The sequence below is a fragment of the Alligator mississippiensis genome, chromosome 10 (genome assembly GCF_030867095.1).
Source record: "Alligator mississippiensis isolate rAllMis1 chromosome 10, rAllMis1, whole genome shotgun sequence".
Taxonomy (NCBI): Eukaryota; Metazoa; Chordata; order Crocodylia; family Alligatoridae; genus Alligator; species Alligator mississippiensis.
The window spans coordinates 15,207,530-15,226,526 of NC_081833.1; the positions used below are offsets into that span (position 1 = coordinate 15,207,530).

An 18,997-nucleotide genomic window follows, 5' to 3' on the forward strand; every position below is an offset into this window, starting at 1 on the left:
AAGATCTACTAGGATGCTATCTTATGAGAGGAGCCAAGAAGCTTGGCTTACCTAAACCAGCAAAAAAGGGGTCATAATTGTTACCTATAAATACATCAGGTGAGTGAATACCAGTAAGAAGGGAAGGAGCAGAAGAGAGGTGTGTGCTGAAGAACAATATTAACACAAGAACAAATATGCACTGGTGGGCTCTGAATAAGTTTAAACTGTCTATTAGAAGAAAGTACCTAACCATAAAAAGGAATGGGGTTCTGGGACAAGCATTCATTAAGGAAGAGTAGGAGGCAAATAACCTAACTAATTTTAATATGGTGCATGATCAGTTTATGAAAGGGATTATGATCATTTGGTTGCCTAAAATGCTGGGTGCAGAAATCAGTGACTCAGAATGTCCCTTTCAGTTCTATTTTCCTTCTGCCATTTGCAGGAAAACAGAAGAATAAACAATGGTAAAAATCTCACAAAGATAACATAGCTACATCAGGACACTAGATGAAAGCTACTCATTTGGCTTTTGGAAAAATGTCTGTCCTATGGACATTTTACTACTCTCAATTCCTAAACAGTGATAATCTCTTTTTGGGCTACATCAGATAGACAAGATCAAGAACAGGTTCACTGATCCAGGGTCCACCCTCTCCAAAGTTAACTAAGGGCCGAGATGAAACAAAAACGCAAACCCAGTAAGCACAAGAGAACATGTAATCTTGCCATGTTGTTATGTTGCTGCTGCATTTCACCTCATAGATGAGTGCACTAAAATTGCTGAGGAGAGCTACACAGAGACTGCAGATCGCTCTGTTGACAGTTTGTCAGGTACTTTGGGATCTTTCTAGATGAAGGGTGCTACTGTAAATGCAAGGTCATCAAGATCATCATCATGCAGTTAAAAGGGAGGGCAGCAGTTAGGAAGACAGTTTACTGGAGCATGAAAATAGAATGCAGTAAGATTCTCTTCTTTACAGCTTCAGGGAATCTTTACTTTAATCATTTTAGGCAGTGCAAGTCTAATGAATTACTGTTTCTCTCATCAAGCCTTATTGTTCTACCAGTTGTTCCAGAAAGCCTCTGGTTGAAGATCCTTACTGTGTGAAAGATCAGCACCTGAAGTTCCTTCGATCTTCTTTCATGCCAGGAACACACTCACTCATATAGCTCATTTTCTGTTTGGCAGGCAAGGTCCTTTGGGTAGATGTGATATCTTTTATTCGACCAACTAAATAGTTGGAAAAAAGTTCTTTGCAAGCTTTCGAGCACAAGCACCCTTCTTCAGGCAATCGTTTTCCGTTTCACACCACCACCTCCCAGAATTTTGCTCCCCTGCTTTTATTAGTTATGTAAGCTTTATACTATTAATGGACTGAGTGCAGAGTACCAGTTATTCTGACTCAAGACCTTCAGCACTTCTGTTTAAATTGATGGAATGTTTGCCCATCCTCTTGGATGGTTTGCTTTTCTGGTATCTCTTTCAGATTCATAAGGAATCCCCTTATTTAGATGTACTCAAATTCTACATGGGGCCCAATAACAGATCCACAATTTCTACTCAGTGTTTTCCCAGCTTATCTGGCTACACAGCTCTAACCTCAATGACCTCTACCCCCAGAACACAATCTCTAAAATTTAAATCAACTGATATGAATAAAGGCAAACCTGCATTAAGTCATTGGCAGGCAAACTGTACCTCCTTGTCTTTGTGCAACAGTTTACTACAGGGGGTACTTGAGAGGCCCTAGGGCAGGGGTCAGCATCACCTAGCACGTGTGCCGAGCATGGCACGGAAGGCCATTTTGCTCGGTACACCACCACTAGCCCGGCCTCCAAGCAGCTGCTGCCAGCCACAGAGCTGCTCCTAGCAGGCAGCTGGGAGGCTGCAAGCCCTGCTGCAAGCAGACTGGCCTGTGGGCCAGCTGCAGCCAGGAGGCTGCAAACAGCTGCTCCGGGCTCCAGCATGTCGGCACTCTGGCACCTTCCAAGGTAGACATTGTGGGTTTTTTGGCACTCTGGCTAAAAAATGTTGCCTACCCCTGCCCTAGGGGGTACGCGTGGGCAGGCAGGGATGGAGTGCCACCACCAAAGCCATCCATCCCTAGGGGTGTGTGGGGCCCAGGGCATATCAGCCCAGCTGGACATGAGGGGCAGGGGAAGCTCACACGTGGTGGCTGCTACTGCTCCACATTCGGCTGCGCACCACTCCCCTTCCCCGCCCCGCTCTGTATCCAGCTACTGTGGGTACACTGATCCAAAAGGGTTGAAAACCCCTGGTTTTACTAGAAAGAAGATTCAGCCTGGAGGACAGCAGTCAGCAGGACCAAGAAGGCTTTACTTTCCAGCCAGACTCTAAAAGACATCTTTTAGTAGGGGCTGCTTGGGAAAAAGAGTTTGTTATATCTCCTCCCAGCTAGTTCTACCTACTTTGGAAAGTTGCAGCAATTGGCTCTGGATGATCCTTACATCCTGTAAAAACGCCTTACAAAGCATGGGCAGCTCGCACCCTTATTCCCCTTTCTAGACAGGCTTTAGGTTGCAGCAGTTTGTAGAATACAAAAGCCAGATTTGCTCAAAAGGTCAGAAAATAGTTGCAATCTGTAAGGAGTGACTAAGAATACCAGAGCTTTACACACCCTTACTACTTGTTGCTACCCTTACTCATATGGGAGAGTTACTCTTAGTAGTACCTTTGCTTTTGATGAGACTGCTCATAATATAAGGTACAAATCAAGTAAGTACAGATAACAAAAGCTAGGTCAGTGGGACAGAAGACAGACAGTATTGTGACATATTGACAATATTCTTTGGCGTACTGGAAGGCAGAACCAACCGCTATAAAGAAGCACATGAAGCTCTTCATGAGAAACAGGAACATTACTCTAGGCCAGTAATGTTCCAAAAAGACTCAAGGCCTAGAGTAATTAAGAAAATGCTGGCTCTTAGCTTTTGACTGGAAAAATAACAGAGCAATTCTTCTGTTGCAAGGAACTCAGAAAAACCATAACAAGTAAAAATGTTTTGAACGCTTTGAATTTCTATTTGAAATCTCTTGGTTTATCTTATGAACCATGTTTACAAACCTAATTGTGCTAATATAGCATGGCACCCCATAACACCCTTGAAGGGATATCACAGCACTCTTGCTGAGAATCACTGCTCAGCCTTCTAAGTGACCTGCAGTTTTCAAGTGCCACAGCAGATGGAGCCAACTTACAATATGAACTCAATTCTGAGACACCATGCACACAAAATGAATAGCTTCTAGTGTTTACAGTGGAATTAGAGAGCTGCCAATACCTCAAGAAAACTGTCTATTTAGAAACAATTGTGTTTATTTCTTTCCCTTCCCACATTCTCTGTTAAAGTCTACCACAACATCATTTTTATGTGCTCTGGAGGAGGAGAGCAGCACTTGCTATTTAGATCCCAGCCAAATAGATATGAAACCAGTTCTTTCCATATGAAGAGGAGGACGTGATAATAAGTCTGCAAGACGCATGAAGGAGGGAGAGAATATATTTAGGGTACTGGAACAGGCATAAATCCAAGTAACAGTCCGACACTGAAAAGCTGATGCACTGCATCAAGACTTTTGGACACTGTAACACATAGCCAGTGGAATAGTCTCACAATGAGAGAAGTGGAAGCTCCATTATGTAGGTCTTTTAAAACAAAAGTGGAGATAGCTATAGTAAAATGTGAAATAACAAACACTGTCTCCTCATCCAGGATGGACTAGGTTAAATAAGAGATTTCTATGCCTAACTTCCAATTCCTGAAGCATCCAATCCCCAACCCAGTTTGCAAATGTCAATAGGAAATTCAGTAAAACGTAGAAGTCAACATTCTAGTGACTTAAGCGTGACAGAAATATCTGTTACACGGGGCTCAAATAATGCACGATGGTATGGTGTTATTTCTGCCCCAGTTTCAGCAGGCCGTTATGTGAATGGAGGCACTAAACAGAAAGTTTAGTGGTCAAGACAAATTCACACACGTTATCACCTAGTCCTCTCTCTGGAGACTGAGACAACAAACATTGTTGAAAAGCTTGTTTTCCCAGACAATGCTAGGGTTTCAATATAATTTGGACTACAGACGCTACTATCATGACCCTAAGTGTGGGTAAAAGGATTTAAATAGATTGAATTCAAGATGCTTAACAGATGTGGAATAGACACTTCGTTGACTCCACTGCAGTCTGAAAGGCACATTAATAAACTGCCCCAGTTCAACATTTTAAAGTGAACAATTTATTTTTTAAGAAACAACTTTTTATAATTTTTCAGAACGTTTAACATCTCAACTGAAAACTCATTTAGCAAGAGAATAGCTTTCTTAAACCAGCTAGCTGTACTTGGATTCAACTCTAATTTTCAAGAAATGGGGGGCTTTAGCACTTTATGGAATCAGATCCCATTGAGGAATATATTTGGACATCCCAAATCACTAGCCACTCTGAAAAATCTTAGCCCTGGCCTCCGGATTCTTTTTGGATCTTAAGTGCAAAACCATCCTTAAATGACATGCATAACAAAAGAGCAATAAAAACTCTCCTCCTCAGTTGCTTGCCGAAACATCCTAACCTGGTACTCTAGGAAGCATCTCGATCAAGTGTTCCAGGAGTCAGCTTGTGGAAAGCCACAAAGAAATCTACTTACAGGTCAACCTCTGTTGGTCTCCCTGTTCTTCTTCCACACTTGATTTCTCAAAAGTGGACAGATCAGTTTGTAGCACTTCATCAGTTGCTGCATGAATCAGTGCTGCTGTAAGAAGAGGGGGTGCATTCCTGCTGGCAAAAGAAAGGAAGAAAGAGCAAAATATATGGTATTAGTTTAAACTGAGCTGTGGCCTTAATTTGATGTCAGCAACATTGCAGCTTACAAAGCTGGGAAGCTCTATGAGACACCAAAAATTCTGACTCTTACATCAGGAATTTAACTCAAAACCAGCCTCTGAGTATCTGTGATATGTAGAAGCTTTTACAAAGTTTTCAAATCTAACACCTGCCTTCTTGAAAATGCAAGGTTAGGAGGTACATGAAGTGCGATTTGAACTGTTCCCTCATTCTTACTCTTTCAGTCCCCAGATATCACCTCATGCTCTTACATTCTGTGATGAGACTGTTACCTGTTAATACCAACAAGACTCTGAACTCAAGCACTTAGTTCTACTTGTGAGTGTCCATTTAATTTTTCAGCTGCTCTAAAGGTAAATCAATTTACCAATTATTTATCAATTAGCATAGAACTATTCACAACCTCCTCCCCCTTGCTCTCCACAACACATTTGCAATACAGTATAATCTCATAAATCCAGCACGCTCTGGACCGAGCACCTGCTGGATATTTGAAAATGCCAGATTTTTGAAACCCTAGTAGTGACTGGTCCCGGAGCAGTGGCCGCACGTGGAACAGCAGCATGGGGTGGTGGATGGTGGCAAGAGTCACCACATGCAAGCTGACCCCTGTGTGTCCGGGGTGGGGGAGAGTGGCAGACGATTCCGGAGCAGTGCTAGATTTTTGAGAATTCCGGCTTTTTGAGATTATACTGTATTTTGTTGTTGTTTTTCCTCTCTCCTGATTTTTTGCTTATAAGTAATCAAGATTTCCCTGTTAGAGTCCTTATGTCTCCATTCCCTTTCCCCTCTACCCCTCCAAAGAAAAACTGAACTGCAGTACAAAAAACATTTGGTACACAATTACTACCAACTTGAGCATGATATAAGTCAGTCAGTGGCGGAGCATGCCTCGCACATTCACCTCTACCATTTTAGCTCCTAGTTTCTCCTGACCTCAGGCATCACAAAGCCAGTGCAAAGTAGACATACACAGAGCACCCACTGGGAACCTGGCTTTGAAAACTCAAGCCGCATCCAGACAAGAGCAGCTGTGTGGTGTGCGGTGCTGCAGACATGTCTACAGTGCCACATACCGCACACCCAGCTGTCCTCTGTGCTGCAAGGGACCAGCACAAGGTTGACCCCTGGATATTCTGGGGTTAAAAATATCCACACCAAAAAAAGCAGAGTGGTACATGCAGGGACAGCGTGCGCTGCTCAAAACCAGAACCTGGCCAGCTGAAGCCATGCTCCAGCTGCCAGCCAGGCTCTGAGCAGCAGGATCACTGCTGCTGCAGCTCCAGAAGGCCCCCCAGGACTCCAGTGCTGGCCCCAGACTCCCCTACCCCACCCGGGATAACCTGCGTGCCTAAGAGAGCACTTGGTACAGGCATTCCCCAGGGACAACTAGCGACAGCACAAGGTGTCCTGCTGCTACTTGTCGCTGGGGAAACAAATGTCCATGCTCATGTGGACACAGCCTCAGTCTTGCATTTAAACCAAGACTTGATTAGACCTCCAGAAGTACATGACCTAAAAATCATCCCACCTCAAGAATCAGCAGCATATGCATACTGCAGACTGTATAGGATGCATGTGTAAGACTTGCAATAAGGTTTAAAAGAATGTTTTCAGACTCAAGACAAGTTACGTCCAACCTGTAGTCCAAATTATATTCACGACTTGAAAAATACTTGTTCTATATTCAAGAGAACAAAATTTTGCTGCTCTTGGCCAGAAGGACAGCATGAGATTTAAGTAAGGAATTTCATTAACAGGGCTTCAAACATGGCTTCTGATAGCTTGGATACCCATAGAGACGCACAAAGCTCTCGGGTCAGAGGTGATATCTTTTATTAGACCAACTAAATAGTAGCAAAAAAATCCTTTCTTTGCAAGCTTTAGGGCACATGCACCCTTCTTCAGGCTGAGGAGAATTCAAAGATTGTAAAAGTCCTCCTAGGTAGAAAAGAAACTACATTTTGCACGGGGGAGATACACAGGGGAATAAAATTCCATTTTCTATCTCAGAGTCCTTTTGTGAGAGTGTTGCTCTGTGGTGTGCAGATTAGGCCATCTTCTTGCCTGGAGGTGTTTGATGTCAGACAGGGAGGTTAAAAATCCTTCTTTCTTGGTTAGCAAAGAAGTTTACTTTTCCAAATGGCTAAATAATATATCTTTCAGGATTCATGGATCTATGTTTTAGCCATGTTGGTCTGAGAAAAAGAGATACACAAAACTCTTGGGTCAGAGGCAATATTTAGTTGGTCTAGTAAAAGATATTGCTTCTGACCCAAGAGCTTTGTATATCTCTTTTTCTCACACCAACATGGCTACAACATAGATCCCTGGATACCCAGAGGACATTAAGCAATGCATCCGGAGCAAGCAAAACAATAAGCTATCAGCAGCAGGTCAAGAACAGATTTGGAGCAGAAGTTGTCTTGCCCAAATTTTTTTTTGAAGCCTCACATAAAATTAGCTGACTTCAAGATAATAAATGCTGAAGGTATCCTATTTCTGGAAAGGATGAAAACAGGTCATTTTCAGTTTATATCACAAAACAATATGCATAGTTCCTATTGGCACTGACTCCAAACGTATCTTACTATGCACTTAATGAAAAAGGCAGATCCTATCAAATCATGTCATCCAGATATGAGTGCCTTCTGTCACAAAAAAAAACTTCTGTGTTCATTGGTAGACTACAGCATAGAAGCTAATTTAACTTGCATGTTCACAGCAACTGTAGCTTGCTTTATTTTGTGAGCAATTTCAGTACTTCAAACAGATGGAAATGTGTTTGCAGTCCTTTCAATGACAGCAGCAGCAGCAGCTTCAAAGCACTTGAAAAAAAATCAGAAGCTACTTTGCTAGTTCTTATACTGTATGGGTAAGTTTAAAAGAATCTTTTCATTTTCCTACCCGATCCAAGAAAAATCACATCTGCTTACTAAGAACATGCTGGTTTAATGCTGAAAACATGAACAACTAAAATTTTATTACAGTCTTTCAGGCAAGAAAATACAACCTATATGGAAATGTAACAGCAGCAGGTATGCATTAAGATGAAAATTGTCTACTTCCCTCCTTCTAAAGCTGCTGCAGAAAAGCAGGAGAAAAGTCAGGTGTTAAGGCCTTGGTCTAAACAAGTTCAGAAAAAGTGTACTGAAAATGAGAGAATGCAGGTAAACACTCACCCCCACCCCCATGCTTAAAATTTGCCCACTTAATTTATATTAAAGACAACATGCCTCAGCTACAGTGGCTTTTAAATAGTTTAATAGCCTAGTTTATTAGCCTAGATATGGTATACCAGTAAGAAAAACAGCAAGAAAAGGAGCTGAGAAACAGGCTGAATTAATAAAAAACCTAGCAGATTTAAAAGGACTATGAAAAAATAGATTTAGGATCACTATAGTATGTCAAAATGGAATTTCAAATGTAACTCAGGTTTTTAGCTGATATTATAGCAGCATTCAACAATTAAAATTGACATTTGTTGCAGTTCTACCTTAAAAGGAGTTCTGGCTCAGTGTGAAATGGGTTCCTACATAAACCTTAACACAAAGGAAATGCTGTCATTTACAAATCTGAGACATTTAGTCACAGGAAACCTGTAAAATTCCAGGCTGATTCTGCTACAGAGCTGACCCATTCAAGCAATAGAAGCAAATTACAAATTAAAATGTCACATCCTTTTAATAACCACTTTCTCTCCAAAAAGGAAATGTACTGAAGATCCCTTAATATTAGCTCTTCTTCCTACCCTTTTTCCAATAGGGCTCAACAAATCTAAATAAAGCCCCAATAAGCAACAGTCTTTTTTGCCATTTTGCAGCCAGCAAAAACAATTGTACAGCTGCTACTGACAGGCTGCAATTTTACTGGCAAAACTAATAAAAATACCAGATAGGGAAACAATAAAACCTCCAAAATATGGGTTATCAGATACAGTTATGTCAGCTTCACTTTCAAGGAGCATACTGGTAAATTATTATCTATCCCCATCCAATATTCCTGCTCTTTATTCTATTTTATATTAATTAGCCTCCATGGCAACACTATTTGCTGATCAAGTAGAGTGTTTACAGGCACCAGCCCTATCTTCTCTAAAGCAGAGAGAGTTATGTACTATAGAAGGGAGAGAGAGAAAGAGAGTCTTTTCTGGAAGGGGGGGGGGGGGGGGGGGGGGGGAGGGAAGCGAGACTGCATCTATTTTAGCAGGTTTAGGAGAAAGAGTTGGGGGCAGACGTGCTACTCAGGATGACCTGACAAAAAGGTATTGGTGTCCTGCTGCAATTACACACACCGCCTCTTTAAAAGGGAGACATTCTTTTCTCTAACCATAAACAAACAAACAACCCACTCCTTGGATGTGAAATTTCTGCCTTTCAGTACAGACTTTTCCTAGAAATGAAGGCTATCCTGCTGACAGGTTGTAGGAAGTGTAAATTAGCCTTCACTGCAGTGGAGAAAACAAAAGTAGACACATTCCATGTGGGAAACCAATAGGAAAAAAAAAGACAAAACAAAGACTACCTTCTAGCACAGAAATCTTGAAAACAACATTTGTCAGCCTCGTTTTCATGAGGCATGAAAGACTGCAATTGCCTAAGCTCAGCCCACACGGACTACGAGTAAACAGTCCTGGAATTTCTTTGCTGTAGGCTATGTCTTCAGACAAAAAAGGGTGTGTTTAGTTACGGCATAACATGCATTACTATTCCACTATGTTTTTTCCAGTGGAAATGAGGCAATGCAGTTTATCAAGAAGCCAAGTCAACCACAGGTGGGTGGGGTGTAGAGCTGGCCTCACCTCATTAATTCCTGGTAAACAAAACAAACACTCTCCCCCCCCCCCCCCCAACCTGTCTGAGATAATTATTGCATACATGTGTATTATACAGCATCTCTCTTCTTGCAAAATCGAATAGCACTTTACATGCTGTACACCTATAGTAACAGAATTGCATCCTTCTCTGGGCTGAGAACAGACAAATGCCTTGTTTTTATCTGGGCTCATGGGTAGATGTACTGTCCACCCAGGAAAATGTAGAGATTCAGCCTAACTGTTTTTTCATCAAAATATGGATGGACAAGGAAGGGGACAGGATGGAAGAACTTTCTAGGTATCAGCTGCCCCAGTAACTGTTTTGAATGTTCACTCTATCCCAGAGAAGAGTGAAAACTAAACTACAATCATTCAGAAGCTGTTTCATTCAAGAGTAAACTACCTGGTTTACTTTGCACTTCTAGCAGGATAGAACAGACACAAAGTTACACAGTAGCTGATGTACATTAAGCCCCAAAGCTCCAGTCAGTCTCATCACTACACTGAATTTATAAACTGATGGAGTCTTACACATCCTAGATCCAGCCCAAGGAAAGAGGTCAGTTTAGCTTGCTCCTCTTCACCTTTTGATACCATGCTTTCAGTCCAAGTTTAGTTACTGACTTTCCCCCTACTTGCAAAAAAGTTGCTGCCATTGCATCATAGGCAATACACAATTTATTCTTATGCATCAGAGGCTACCATAAACCTGTCACTCCCCACATTACATTCCATACTCCTCTAAAAAGAAAAGAAAATCTGTATGAAATCCCCACAAAGTTTCTTCTTGAAATAAAAATAATAATAAAAACAGCCTAGATAAAATAATCCCCGTCTGTTGCATAGGCAAAAGCCTCTACACGGAAGGTTTCACCGTCACATCATACACCTCATACAGATGAAAGTAGGAAATCACCAGAAAAAGATCTGGAGTATCAGATGTTAGGCTACTGCAAGCTGTCCAGAGTCCCTGTCTCACATATGACTACCCTTCCAGAAGGGCTCTCAAACCATATGACAGACCTTCTGTTGTGCTCTGTGCCCACAGATTAAAAAAGCATAACAGCTTAAAAAAGCATAAAAGCACAACAGGTAGCAGACACTGAACAGCTGCTCTCCAGCACTTTAAACACGGAGGAATGCCCTGTGCAACCTGGTAGAGGGTGTTACAAGGCTTTGCCAAGCTCTACCAAACTTTTTGTTTATTTATCTCCCCCAGATAATGTCAGGAGATCATTTGGTATGTAGCCAGACTGTCCTAAGTAGTTACTGACTGGACCTGTGAAGTCTAGCCTGTCAAAGAATGGTAGGCTAGACACTTGTCAAAGTTCACCGCCCCCCCCCCCCCCCAACAGCACATGCTTATCCTAGAAGTTAGATTCATAGATGCTAGGGTTGGAAGGGAGCTCAACGGATCATTGAGTCCAACCCCCTGCCTAGGCAGGAAAGAGTGCTGGGGTCAGATACCTACTCAGCCTTCTCTTAAAGACCCCCAAGGCAGGGGAGAGCACCACCTCCCTTGGGAGCCCTGGTATTAGGTACCAGTCATTATCATACTACTGTGAGAAGTGTGGTAATGATGTCAGGAGAAGGCTGCACTATTACATTTTTGTTGATAAAGCTATATAGATCAGGATTGTGAGAGATGCACCCCAACTGACAGAGCTGTGCCAGTAAGGCTCCCCACATATATGTAATTCAACCAGCAAGCCTGCATTTTTCCAGTATAATTTATATCATCTGGGTAGAGAAAGGTTGGGCAGGCCTAAAACAACTGACACAGGAAAAAACAAAAGCTCAAACTAGCAAAGCAGCTCTGGCACTTGTTAGTAGAGCTCTGCTTTCAAGATGCTTCTAGCATAGAGATGACTTAATTTAGGCATCTGAGCAGATCTTTTGCTCAAAAGGGAACTGCCAGTATTTACAAATCAAATCTCCAGGTAAACAAAAGCTGCCTTTGTTCAATACTTTCCTTTCCCTACCCCCAACTTTGTTTATTTCCCTTCTGGTCTCATAATTAACTACAGAATTATTTTACTCAAGTGAATCCAAGGTTTGCAGGAAGTACCCCTAAAACCTCAAAATGACCGCAACCAAGATCCCACTGCGCTAAGCAACATAGAGACACATACCTGTCAAAAAGAACTGAAAGCCTCTAAATGGATAGAAAATAGCTGCTGTATGAATTCAGCCTGTTAACTGACTCCTGTTGACTAATATTTACTTTAAAAAAGAATAAGAATGAGGGATTTTTAAAAGATACATGCAGATTATTCAATAAATGCACACTTTTGATAAAGCTGTCAAAATTTTTGAGCCCAAGTAAATTTTCAGGACCAGTCCTGAAGCCTCTTTGACAGTTTTGCCCAAAAAGAATCCTGGGTGACTATTACTTCAGAGCTGAGTGAGAACAATAAATAATCTCACTTCACTCCTATAAAAATAAATAAATAAATAAAATGGAAAAAAGCACTAAACATACAAGGTTACATGGGGGAAGTGGGAGGGAAATGATCAACCCTCCTGCACATTCCCTCCATTCTCTGCTGAGTCAACTCAATTTCAGGATTACACTTCTTATTCACAATGTCAGTTTCCAGGTTTTAGATGGTGACAGGCTATTGATCAACAGTGAATCTGCCCTGGAAAGTTCCTAACCTTCCCTCTAAAATTGATAACATTAATCATGAGCAGCAGAGACTGCAAAAAGGGAGAGGGTCAGGCCTGGAACCTGCAGAGTTAAATGGAGTCAGGCACATTCACTTCAAGTAAAAATATACACCAATATAGTCATTGCAAGGAACCCATCATCTTGTTTTTATTTCCATCTAACTCATAAGCATCCCTTCCTTCTGGCTATGCTCAAAGTTTTAAACAGACCATGAATGCATTGCTAACAGCAGAAGGCCAAGCACAAGATGATCAGACCTTAGTTAACTAAATGCACCCTTCAAAGCTAAATGAGACAGAGCAGAAAGGATTTAAACAGCAATAGGAAAGTTATTGCATGCAAAACTACTAGAGCAAGGAATGCAAGTTCTCCAAGGTAAAGTTGAATTTGTTTCCTCCAAGAAGCCAAAGAACCAAAAGTTTACACAGTTCCAAGTTCACGTACTTTTTTTATACTACTTTTATCTTATTTTTGGCATTTCTTCAAGGTCTTCCCCTCTTTTCTTCCTTCCGTCTTCCTATTTCATATCCTAATAGCTGTGGCATGTGGTACATCTAAAATTTGATTGAAGTATTAATCTGACATAGACAGTAAACTGACCACACATTAAAGCCTTATGGCATGATAATATAGCAAAATGAGCCACCAAGAAATAACTGCATCAGTATCAAATTATATTAATACATGCTGTTATGATGCAACTGTTATATATGTATGCAGAAGCACTCAGGCAAGTATATTAAAAAAAAAAAAAAGTTACAAATGTAATGTGGTTCCATTTAGGGTTAGGTTAGAGCAAGACTGGGCAAAATGGCAGATCCATCCAGCAGCTGGACTACATTTCCCAGCAGCACATGTCCGGGCCACTCCTGGCCACTCTCCATGGAGACCCTGGGAACATGGGCCTGTGACAGCATGGAGCTGCAGAGTCGGGGCTGAGCCCCACACCACCATAGCCCTGTGGTCCCATGGTCTCAATAGAAACTGCCCAGGAGTAGTGCAGTCTGGGTGGGGAGCTGCTTCAGGGTCAAGGCCAACACTGGGCCTGGGTTGGGGCAGAGCTGTGACCTACTCCCTGCACGCCCCTGTCTGCAGAACTGGCACTAATCACAGGGGGATGGGGGCAGCAAATTGTGGCTCTGCCCCAGCCCCACTGTCAGAGTCCCAAGATCCTGGGGTTTCCCTGGCCCCACCTGCCTGTCTCACTCCTGGCCACACACCCTGCCTGCACAGGTCCCGCCCCCAGTGATGGGTGTGGGGCAGGCAGGGCAGCGTGCCCAGGCAGCAGAGGCTGGGTCTGGTGGCAGCATATGTCGTGAACCATCGCTGCAGGGGTTGCTGGGAAATAGGGTCCACTGCAAGCTGAATCCAACTGTGGGCTGGACTTTCCTGCCCCTGGGTAACAGCAATTTAGCTGATTTGTATCACTAAATCAGGTACAATGGTTAGTGTAGCAGCTGATGCACCTCCCCAGTGACAGCTCCCTCACCCAAGCCTGCTTTTTAAAGCTGTTAGAAGTTATATTAGATCTTTCAGCTCATTGTTAGCAGTTCTCATGATTTTATTTCAAGTCTCATAACATTCAGTATTCTATTTAAATCTACAGTTCCCCACATGGAGCACCTCATAGCTGGTGCAATAACAGGACCTCTCCACTTCAGAATGGCAAAAAAACTACTTAGAAAGATGCAAGTGGGAATCAACACAAGCATATACATTGAAGTTATAATCATAACCCAGCTTTGGTGAAGGAATTTTAATACATATTAACTATGACTGAACCACCTGTAATAAAAGACACAGTTAATTCTTCTTTCTTGAAACCTGCTTCTTTGATCATGGATTATTGTAACAGCAAATTTACTAGTCAGTTTAGCAAATGGTATTAATAAATGACAATGCCTTAACATGTCACATTTATCTTGTGCACATGAGACATAAGCAAGACATCCAATTCTAGCAATACCAACCATGTGCTAGTGCAGGGGTAGGCAGCAGTTTTGGCCAGAGTGCAGAAAAAACCACAATGTCTACCTTGTAAGATGCCAGAATGCTGGCATGCCACAAAAAGAGAACTGGCGCAGAGGGTACATGGCAGTATGCACTGCATATTAATATAGTTAATAATCATAAATGTTGCCTTTTTTCCAACAATTTTCTAAAAATTCCAAATCTGGTGGCAATAAATCAAACTTCATATACACTACCTTTCTTCTTGTGTATTCTTTTTTGTTAAACTTGTTATAAGAAAAAGGAAAAAAAAGAAGAGAAAGAGAGAGAGAAAATAGGGAAAGAGAAAGAAAAAAGGAGAGAGAAAAAAGAGAGAGGTAAAGAAAGAAGAGAGAAAGAAAAAAGAAAAAGAAAACAGAAAAGAGGGGAGATAAAAAAAGAAGAGAAAGAAGAGAGAAAAGAGAAAAAAAGGAAAAAAAGGAGAGAAAAAAGGAGAGAGAGAGAAAGAGAGAGGAAAAAGGAAAAAGAAAGATGGTATGTCCTTCACTGCCCATGTCTCCCACCGCTATGGCTTGGGTCTGCTAGTCCAGAGCAGTGTCCCATGAAGGGAGGCAGTGACACCCCAGCAGCAGCTGCCAGGGCCAGGGCCAGGTCCATGTCCAGGGCGCTCAGGCCTCACGGATGGCCCCAGAGAAGGGGGGGGCCTGGGTGCAGGGCTGGGAGGGAGGGCCCAGATGGTGCAGGGAAAAGCAAGTGCAGGGGGAAGGTGCTGTGGGTAGGCTGGCCTGGCTGGGCCCCTGGAAAGGCAGCAACCGGAGGAGAGTGGGGGCCAGTCAGGAAGCGGAGGCTGCCTTGGGGCTCTTCAGACTCAGGCCATGGCAGGTGGGTGTACCTAACAGCACCCGAGGTGGGGCCTGGTCTGGCCTGGCCCGTGCAGCTTCACGGAGATGGGTCACAGCCGCCCTGCCTGCAAAGGGACACCACCTGGCTGAGGCATGACACCAGGCTTGGGGGGCTTTTGGCTCGGCCTGTGTCCTTGGGCCATGATGGAAGCCCCTCAGGCTTTGGGAACAGCGGCCACAGGCAGTGCTCAGGGCCAAGTTGGCCACGAGCCTACAGTGTAGAAACCCTGCACAGTGCCTGCACCAGCCCTGGCCCCAGCCCCAGGAGAGGAGCTGCAGGTGGGCAAGGCTGGGGCACAGGCATGGCACACCCATGGCAGCTGTTCCTGGGAGCTCTTGCAGCCAGGCCCTTGCACCAGGGGTGGCTGGCTCCACCCTGCTCACATTGTGCCCAGTGTCCTGCCCCAACCCAGGTGGTGTCCCCTTGCAGGCAGGGTGGCTGTGCCCCATGCCCATGGAGCTGCGTGGGCCAGGCCGGGCCTATCTTGGGTGCCACCAGCCACTCAAGTCTGGGGAAGCCCAGGGCAGCCCCCACTTCCCACCCAGCCCCCAACTTTTTAAGGGCTCAGCTGGGTTGGGCTGCCCGTGGCACCTCCCCCTGTGTCTGTTTCAACTCATGCTTCCCAGATCCAGCTCCAAGTGTCCAGCACTGCCCCTGCCAGGGTGGGATGGGACATCCATCTGCTCTGTGCAGCAGTCCTGCACAGTACTTACCCAGGCCCTGTCCCTGCCCTGCAAAATGACCACGGAATTAGAACTCTATGCTGTGATCAACCCACAACAATTGGTAAGCACCCCCATGATTTAAGTAGACCACTATCTTTTATCCTAACAATGACCCATCCTGGAGTTGCAGATTAGAAAGCTGTTTCATGCGTGATATCACCAGTAAAATACCTCTTTCTGGATCTGACAGGAACAGGTAGACTGAATGGTGAAAACAGTTATAAGATTAATTGAAATGGCTGCCTCTTGCAAAAACGTCAGTGATCACACTAGTATAGGGATCGGCAACCCCCGGCACACATGCCAATTAGAGGCACACAGAGATATTTTTCCTGGCATGCCAGGAGGAGTGCAGGGAAGTTTTTTGGGGTTTTTTTAACATTATGTTGCTGCTCTGGGCTCTCCCAAGCAGTCATAGGTCCCAGCGCCATGGCAGGCACCAGGGGCAGAGTTGGGAGACCACAGGCAGGGTCACAGTCTGCGTTCTGCTGCCCCTGCCCCTGGGCTGTGCCCCCCAGTCTAGCCTGGCCCCTAGAAGGCAGCAGGCAATTGCGCACTCCCCGGCAGCAGCCAGTGAGTGCAGGCTTTTTTTTTTTTTTTTTTTTTTTTTTTTTTAAGAGCTGGGAGAACAGGCGGAGCAACCATTGAGAGTGGGTGGGAGATGGAGCCAAATCAATTTGGGACAGTGATTCACCGAATCGAATCACTGCCCCCGAATGGCCGAATCCAAAGCGAATACTAGTCGCTTCACACAGGCCTACTGCGCAGTAATGTCCGAAAATAACTGCGTGGCAACGGGATTGCGCAGTAACACTGGTTACTGAACAGTCATTTAGTACTTGGTAAAGAAAGTACTAAATGAACATGGTAACAACTGCACAGTTGGCCACTCATGTAGACATGGCCAGTATGACTCAAAGAGATACTAAGCAAAGGTTGGCAATCCCCAGCATGCATGCCAGAGCATGGCATACAAAGGCATTTTGCTTGGCATACACACCTCAGGGCAGACAGTGGGGAAGGGACCGGGGCTGCACTGTCACAACAAGGATCAAGCCTCTTGCAGTTCCCTCGCCATCTGCCCCTGGCACGCCAACATCTTACAAGTCAAGGTTGGGGTGCTTTTGGCACTCTGCCCAAAAACACTGCTGACCGCTGTACTAGAGAGAGCTTAATTACACACCCAAAACTTGTTAAAAACATCACTGAAGTTGTGAACTCAAGCACTCAAATGAGAATACGTCTTACACAAGATGGAACCTTCGTTTGGCTGCTTTGTGTACAATCTTTATGATAAAATAAAATAATGTAAATAAAAATGTTAATTCTGACATTTCTTAATTTTTAGAGGGCTCTACTTTGCAACCCTGATGTTCCTTTAATGTTGTTTTAAACAACAGGCTGAAAAAAAAAAAAATCATACTAAATTGGCACCAATACACACCATCAACAGGGTTGGAACCAGAGTCAGATCCACTCCACTGGCATCTGCCACTTGAGCTAATGGAGTATCTAACAACAGCATTCTGACATTCTCTCTATGGACCAGCACTAAAAGGAGATGGGACATTAAGGTTTCACAGACATTTGCTGACAGGATAATGTTAAGTTTCAAGAATTGTGGGCCACATTGCAGACTCACAGATTATATAGTCAGAAGGGACCACAATGGATCATTGTGTCTGAATCCCTGCCCCTGGCAGGAAAGAGGACCAAGGTCAAATGACCCCAGCCAGGTGACTGTCAAGCCTCCTCTCGAAGACCTCCAAGTTAGGTGATAGTACTACCTCTCTTGGAAGCCCATTCCTGATTCTGGCCACCCTTACAGTAAAAAATGTCTTCCTAATGTCTAACCTAAATCTACTCTCCACTACTTTGCACCCACTATTCCTAGTTACTGCCTGGGGCGCTCTGGTAAATAGCACATCACCAATTCCCTGTTGTCCTCCCTTGATAAACTTATAGGCGGCTACAAAGTCACCCCTCAGCTGTCTTTTGTAAAGTCTGAAGAGATCCAGATCTCTCAACCTCCCCTCATAGGGTCTTTCATGGAGGCCACTAGTCATGCGACTGGCCCTCCTCTGAACCCTCTCCAGATTCTCCATGTCCCTCTTGAAGTGCAGTGCCCAAAACTGGACACAGTACTCCAACTGTGGCCTGACCAATGCCGCATCTGCTACTACATGACAAAGTGCGATCGGCTTTGTTGATGGCCTCATTACACTTCTGGCCCATTTTCATCTTGGAGTCAACTATGACTCCAAGATCTCTCTCAGCCTCTGAGCTCCTGAGGACATCCCCCAACCTGTAGGTGTATTGGGGATTCCTCCTTCCTAGGTGGAGTACCTTACATTTATCTTTGTTGAACTGCATCCTATTTTGCTCCACCCATTGATCCAACCTGTCCAGGTTGACCTGTATCTGCTCCCTGCCCTCCGGTGTGTTAACTCTGCCCCATAACTTGGTATCATCTGTGAACTTGGAAAGGGTGCTCACCACACCCTCATCCAAATCGCTGGAGAAGATATTAAATAACACCGGTCCAAGGACCAAACCCTGCGGGACCGCACTGCCCACCTCCTTCCAGGCCGAGAACAACCCGTCCACCACCACTCTCTGGGTGCAATCTCTAAGCCACTTAGCCGCCCACTAACTGGACTGGAGGGATTATGTTCTACTATAGATTTAAAAAAGAAAAGTAATTAGATTCCAGGAAACTATAGACAAACTAATCAAGGATAAACTACACAAGGTTTGCACGCGACTAAGATCCGTCAACTATTTGAAAGCTCTGCCATTCAGAATATCTTATGGGAAACGCCACACTACCTGGGCCCAAGGACTTGGTAGCAGAAATCACTTAGGAACTTTTGAAAATTTTAGCCAAGCTCCATAGAAGGGAACAAAAGACTGCCCTGGCTGAAAGCAAAGATTTCCTCCCTCCCCCCACTATGCTAAGACCATTTCCAATTCTGAGAATTCCAGTCACTTCCAGTTATTCTCTCCCCAAAGCAACTGTACTCAGTACCGGATGTATAGCAATACGACTGCGCCTTTTTCCTCCCAGATACTTCCATATGACA

At 43.9% G+C, this 18,997-nt stretch overlaps 1 protein-coding gene across 3 annotated transcripts in view; it reads right to left on the reverse strand.

The window, feature by feature from the left end:
• PPM1F (protein phosphatase, Mg2+/Mn2+ dependent 1F) overlaps window positions 1–18,997 on the reverse strand; it is a 47,081-nt gene that overhangs the window by 21,661 nt on the left and 6,423 nt on the right. For 2 of the 3 annotated variants that reach the window (XM_059713479.1, XM_019486582.2), the window contains exon 2: window positions 4,653–4,783. In XM_059713479.1, coding sequence (XP_059569462.1) covers window positions 4,653–4,783 — 131 coding nt within the window. The remainder of the gene's footprint in view (window positions 1–4,652; window positions 4,784–18,997) is intronic. The other variant, XM_006269320.4, reaches the window with a different exon arrangement.